Source organism: Rhagoletis pomonella, unplaced genomic scaffold, assembly GCF_013731165.1.
Source record: "Rhagoletis pomonella isolate Grant_MI unplaced genomic scaffold, Rhpom_1.0 Rhpom_scaffold_00007, whole genome shotgun sequence".
NCBI lineage: Eukaryota > Metazoa > Arthropoda > Insecta > Diptera > Tephritidae > Rhagoletis > Rhagoletis pomonella.
Window position 1 is genome coordinate 55,942,765 of NW_023458561.1, and position 7,156 is coordinate 55,949,920.

General features: G+C 34.3%; 1 protein-coding gene across 1 annotated transcript; it reads right to left on the reverse strand.

The window, feature by feature from the left end:
• Positions 1 to 2,519: 2,519 nt before the first annotated feature.
• On the reverse strand, positions 2,520 to 5,373 carry LOC118743103 (venom carboxylesterase-6-like). Its single transcript, XM_036475608.1, has 7 exons — positions 5,140 to 5,373; positions 4,934 to 5,077; positions 4,657 to 4,810; positions 4,392 to 4,577; positions 3,749 to 4,308; positions 3,034 to 3,674; positions 2,520 to 2,970 (listed from the first exon to the last, which is right to left on the reverse strand). Exons 1-7 carry the CDS (start codon positions 5,338 to 5,340, stop codon positions 2,811 to 2,813), a joined length of 2,046 nt encoding a protein of 681 aa, XP_036331501.1. The 5' UTR covers positions 5,341 to 5,373; the 3' UTR covers positions 2,520 to 2,810.
• Between the last annotated feature and the right edge of the window lie 1,783 nt (positions 5,374 to 7,156).

Sequence of the window (7,156 nt, forward strand, 5' to 3'; positions counted from 1 at the left end):
TTATTGAATTATACGTAGTTTAAAATCAAAATCGTAGCATTATTGAAACACATAAACAAAAACTTTATAAAAAAAAAATCGATAAAGCAATGTTATGTAATTTTTACAAGAATTCAATTCTTTAAAGTCATTGATTATTCATTTTTATACATACATACCGACAGCGTTGGGCATATCTTTCATTTCGGACAAAATTCAAAGTGATGTTGTTTGCCACTTATATTTATTTATTAATTTTTAAGATTTTTCAATTTAGAGTTCATTAACAAATCTATCTTCTTCTTATTCTAAATATATAAATGTGAATGTCTGTTTGCTTATTACCTTATAACTTTTTAACTACGGCACGTAGCACGAAACTTTGCACACTTATTTGCATTTACCCCGGGAAGGTTGCAGGTATGGTTTTGTTTGCAAATATGGTGTCACTTTTGCGAGGGGGCATCTGACACCTCCTAAAGGCCTACGAATTTTTAATCAGCAAAAACCTCGGAACCATAAGTCGCATAAAATTTAAATATGGTATGAGTTTATGCAACTTCCACGTGCTACATTAGGTGTAATTTATTTTAATTAAATTCAACATACTTAAAATATGCGAAAATCCGGAGACTTTAATTGTTTTAAATATCTTCAAAATATTTTCAAACTAAAACTATCTTAAATCTCTCTCTTGTGATACTTTTTCATACATATAGTTTAGAAATAAGGCCATTTAAAAATCATTTAGATTGATTCCCATATTGTAATAATTCATTGAAATGATTGAAAATTTTGAATTTTATATTTTAAACCGTTAATTCCTATAATTCAAGTTGAATTTGAATTTTCAAACATTTGGAGTCCCTGCTATACATATGTTGGTTAGAAATAAAGCCTTTTCACGACTCTTCCGATTAAAACATAGATTTTAATAACTCATTAAACTTATAATATAATTGTATTCGAATTTAGATTTCAAACAGATGGCAACCCTCTTCAAAAACCTCAGAGAACTCTACATATTCAAGCTGAACATTTCTAATTTAAACTCGACTTTTAAAACAGGACGTAACCTTTTCGAAATATTTTCCTATTAAAACCCTATCAAATCCCTTTTGTCTGACGTCCATATTGTCATACATATTCCAATTATCAAATTCCTTTAATTGAAGAAGAAATTTATTTTTAAAACAGATGGCAACCCTATGTAGTTTAGAACTAAAGCCCCTATCAAACACTTTTCGATTGATACCCATATTGTAGTAATTCATTTAAATTAAATGAATTTAATTTTTAAACGGGTGGCAGCGCTTGTAAAACACCTCAGAAATTTTTCAAATGTTCAATGTAAAGGTTTCTTAGCAATCTTTCATTTGAGACCCATATATAAATTTTTCAGATAGCTTGCTAATAATTAATTTAAATTTTGTTTTTCGAATAGGTGGCAACCGTTTCAAAAATACTTTCGAACTACATCTTTTTTATGCCTCTTGTCATCCATTCTTTAATATAATTTTCAAATAAATTATTAACTTAATTCAAGTCAAATTTGATTTTGTAAACAGGTGGCAGCCCTCCTCCACGAGTATGGAATCGATTTTATATACATATATGTATCTATACCAAGTTCCTGTATTCTATCAAAAATATTTTTTGAGATATGATACGCGGTATGAAAATTCAGTTTTATGTGAGGTGCCACGCCTACTCGTATAACCGTGATTAAATCTATCCTATATTTTAAGTTGGGATAAATGGCAACAGTGTACACAATTTAATGGGAATCGGTTGAGTAGTTACGGCGTGAAAGCGTAACAAATAAACAAACTCACTTTCGGATTTATAATATTAGTAAGGAAGTAAGGATCTGTATCAAACGAAGGAGTGTTAAGAAATGTTTAGTTTGGACATTTAGAGTATTTACGTTTCAAGATGGTTGGCATGTTTTTAAAAAGTTAAATTCAAATTATTTAATAAGTTAAATGAATTATTAGAAGATTGGTATCAATAAAAATGGGTTTGAAAAGGCTTTATTTCTGACCTGTGTTAAGGAGGATTGCCACGTGTTTAAAAATCAGATTTAACAAACGAAAGAGATTTAAGAAGATTTTGATTTGAAAATGTTTTTGAAAAGGACTTACAACTGTTTGAAAAATAGAATTTAGAACACATATACAGGAGTTTTATGAAATATTAAAATATGAGTGTCAATCGAAAGAGATTTATTAAAGCTTTTCCGATCAGGCTTGCTACCTGGATGGCTACCAGTTTTAGAATTTCCAACAACTTCCGATTATGCAATTATGTAGTGGCATCTGTCTTCGCATTGTCAAAAAAAGATTAAAAATCAATTAATTTGCCTTGCTGCGAGATTCAGCTGTGAATACAAGAGCGTGAATAAAACCGTTTCTGGCTCTCAGGCCCACTCGTTCGACTGTGCCTGAAGGTTTTAAGGATTTTTCAAAATACATAAATAAATTTAACTTATTGAGAAAGAATAACCATTAAGGCCGATATTGACAAAACTTATTTCTTTCCTTGTATAAATTATATTGATATTGATAAAAAATCTTGCATTAAAAAGGTCAATTCATTGCTGTCATTGAGAATAATTTTTAATATTTTGTATAATAAACCGAAATGCATTTATATCTAACAATTAACTGATATCGTAGGGGCTGTGCGAACTCCATATCATGTTTTGTTTTTTACGTACATACATACGTCAAATTCAGGATACCAGTTAAGGGTTAAAATATCCGATTACCAAATTATAGTTCCGCATACTTTAACTTTGTAAGGCACTTTAGGTATGCACTTGTACCATCTTAGTTGTATATTTCATCCCACATTTGCAGTCGATCGATATTCCATGCACTATCAATCCGGAATGGTTCGACATCCTTCACAATTGACAAATACTGGCATTGACCATCCTCCAAGGATGCCTTTGTGCAAGTGTCCATTTCCTCAAATTGCGTAACTTTCCTGGAGAAAAAATTCCAAAATTAATATCTACTTTCAACTCGCACTTTCCACAAATTGGCTAACCCAGTTTTGGCAAATTCCACGTAAAGATCCACATAGCGTTTAACCAAAGCTGCCTCTGGAGATGTTTTCGCATAACCCGAAGGGAAGGTTTGCGATGCCCTGAACAGGAATAGTGAATCATCGCCGTGAGCAGTACTAAAGTTTTTATAGCTGCCAGTATATATTTTAGAAAATGAATATGGGCCACTGTAATCGAATTTTATAATTCCAATCACATTTGATAAACACTCAGCCGTGGCATCTGAAGATGAATCCTGCGTATTGTCTGACGACAAATTAACCGCCGACTCACGTGAGATATCTGAATCTAACTCATCAGGCCCAATGACAGCATCAGCGTAAAAAGCATTTACTGGACAAATATCGGCTGCGTCACTCGATGTTTGGGAAGTTGAAATATCCGTCGTCGCGGTTGCACTCGAAGTTTGGGAAGTAGAAATATCCGTCGTCGCGGTTGCACTCGAAGTTTGGGAAGTTGAAATATCCGTCGTCGCGGTTGCACTCGAAGTTTGGGAAGTGGAAATATCCGTCGTCGCGGTTGCAGATTCAGTAGTTGCTGTGTCTGTACATGAGTTCCCACTATTGAAACTAGATTTAATGGTTCTGTAGGCAGGATAAATAAAATTCGCATCACCTAAAAGCTAAGGAAAATAAATGATTGTTTGAAAAAATTGGAGACTCTTTTGGATTGTTTTTTATTTTCTTGTATGCAAACCTCCAAAAATCCATTCAATGTATAGTCATTCAAATAATATGTCCCTTGCATATACACTGAGACTAACTTTTCGAGTACTGCGTCTGAAGCCTCTACCTCTGGTATGTCCAATATTGCACTCAACAACGGTTTAAAATTGCTATTGAATTTATTTCGCAATTGTTGATTACTTGCCAGACGAAGTGCTAGGACCATACCTTCACCCTTTGCAGGTACATTACCTATAATCGTTGGAACGGTTATGGAATTAAAATCGCCGGAAAGAGTGGCAAATGCTTCTTCTGTTAAAAATGCATTCGGCCAATTTGAGTCTTCGGTGTTGGGACGGAAAGTTACTAATGGATAGGAATTGCTAATTTTCAACTTATCGATAGCTGAGAGTAATGTAACTTTATTTATTTTTCGTAACGCCTTAACCAGCTCAGTAGTGTTTAGGCCAGCAGCCCCTTTGACACCGGCAAAGTGCGCCAATTCAATGGCTTGAGTTTTCGGATCCGGCACGGGCTTGGCATATGGTGCGTTTGCGTCACCACTAATCAAAATGGCGCCTTGGAATAAACCTGCAATGTGTGTAGAGAGATTAGGTATACATAAATATGGAAAATTGTATGTGTTTTATTTGCCTAGTAAAAAGCCGAAATACCTTTTGAGGCAGGGCTCACCATATGGAAATGTGCAGATGCAGCACCAGCACTATGGCCGAAAATAGTTACACGTGAGGAATTTCCACCGAAAGCGGAAATATGTGTGTTAACCCATTTAAGTGCTAAATTCTGGTCCTTTAGACCGAAATTTCCCGGCATTTCTTCATCGTTCGTACTGAGGAATCCTGAAATACATATTGTTTGCGTAAGTTTACTTTTTGTTTGTAATTATTTTTATAACTACATAGTTGGTGTAACACTTACCAAATGGGCCCAAACGATAAGCTGGCACAACCAATATAACTTCGTTTGTATCCATAAAGTATTCCGGCCCTTCGACGAAAGGACTTGCCGATCCACTGAAAAATCCACCACCGTGAATGTAGAACAAAACTGGCAAATTTTTAGAAGTGTAGTTCTATGACATAACCAAAAAAAAAACAAAGCTATTTGCTATTAAGCATATTCACTTAAAGAGATAAAAGCGTTGCAAAAATCTAAACTTATTTTTAAGTTATTAATTTATTTTTATCACTCGCACCTTGGGACGGTAAACATTCAAGTAGAGGCAATCCTCTGAGCCGGTAATTGGTGCCGCAGTCTGGACATAATTTTTTTGTATGCAATTTGGTTTCGGAATTTTCGTTAAAATTGTGCCGTTCCGAAGTTCTGCTTCTACTGGATTCTAAAAACGAAAAATGTGCAAATATTAAAACTTTTTAAATTTGTATTCCAACTTTCACTTACACTAAATCGCAAATCACCAAGGGGCGGTTTGGCATATGGTATGCCTAAAAAGGCTTCAAATAGACTGGTTTGATAGCCGAGCATAAATTTTCCAAGCAAACAAGTCGAGTTATTGAGGCAAACTTTCGGTATTATTGCTCCTGTGAATCTAAAATTGGAGCAATACACAAAAAATAATAAAATTAATACGTTTCGTCTCATTTCCGCGTTGGTTCGATACGATCTGGTAATGAGAATTGCTAACTTTCTGAATTTACTCCTAAATTCAGTCTTTTATACTTTGTGAAGCAATTAGGGAAAATTAATTTGTAAATGTGTCAGTTATGCAAATTTGTTTTTGCAAATGTGCATATGCTCGCACACTATTAGTGTGCACCTTATTTTTTAAACTTCGCCGTACCAGGCGAGACTTCTCCTACAAAAGTTCGTCGTGTTTTGCAGAAAGTTGATAAAATTTGCGCATCGATGATGCGGATTCGATCCTTGCTAAAGTCTATGTAGATGAAGGAGTCTGATGAGGAGATGTAATGATCTCAGAAATAGCAATTATAACTTTTACCGCTTAGATTTTGTTGTTTTTACCATTTTTCCTAAATTCAATAACAATATTAAGGTATTTTTGTAAGGCAATCTTGATGTGTTTTTTTTTATGCCGAACGTACAGTACTTACGCACCAGCTCTCAGTTCCTACCACCCTAATGCCAATAAATAAAAGCTCGCCAAAAATCACAAAATTTTTCCTCAGGAAGTATTTCGATTCGAAGGCATATTCGATTTTTTTTTTGTGTTGGCAGTTCTTATAACTCAAACGTCAAGCAATTAAGTCCGCCAAAAATCATAAAACGTTTAACTTTTGCTTTGGAAGTATTTTGATTATTTCAGTAATACATATTTTAAATAAAATTTTGTATTGCGGAATGTAGGCCTTAGTTCGGCCAAAAAATGAAAATTTTTCGAAATTGCCTTGCGAAAATATTTTAGATTCTGGGCGTATGGCAAATTTTTTTTTTATTGCATGTAAGGTGGTACGCACACTATTCTGATATCTCCCAATTAGAAAAAAATCAAAATCTGTGTTGTGTTTCGTAGCCTAATAAAAAAAAATTTCGGCGTACACTAATGTGCATATCATCATTATAGATAAATTTAATTTATGCAGATGTCCCCCACTACATATAAGCATAGCCGATAAACTTCTCAAATATATTACCTCGAGAAACTTTTGTTAAATAAGCTACTAGTAGGTACATATTCAGTAGATGTTTTTTTTTTAAATAAAATTTTGTTTAAATAAAGGTATATATAAAAACCACTAACGAGGTCTGAAATCGATCTGCGTCGTTTATACGGCGAATGTGTTCATAAAGTTTATCTTTTCTTGTATATTTCTGAGAATGTTTTTGTGATCTCAAAAATCTTCATCGGTTTGCTTAAGGAGGATAGAAGGAAATGCGTGTTCCAAGTTTCAGGAACCGCGCTTAAGAATTGCATCCTTCAAAAGGTGACTTTGTTTCCACCGAACACTATGATGTATATCTGCCTACGCTGTAGGAATATAATGGAGTTATTAACTACGTCTTCTACTCCATTACATGCAGCGCTAAAAGCGGATCTTTGGCAACACAAACGAGAGATAGTTTGTACTCGACTTCCGACAGCAGTCCGAGTGCGGATATGTGGGTCCAACCTCCGTCTAATCGGTAAACTGAAAAAATCCGCATTTCATCCATTTCTTCCCCCTTTTTCGGATCGGTTTTTTGCTAGCACATATTTGCAGTCAAAACAAAAAAATTTGGACACCACATATTGAGGAGATTTTACTATTTTTCCTTTGTTTATTTAATGTTTATTAAATTTTATTTAAACTCTCTCTTCTTTATTGACGTCTTGCACTCTGAAATCTCGTTTGGTATCAAACGGCTCGGAGAGTTCCTTCCCAATTCTAACGGAGCAGGTGGTATTGCTTAATGTAGTTTTACATAGCCGTATTCAGACATCGCGGCATAAAGATGACCT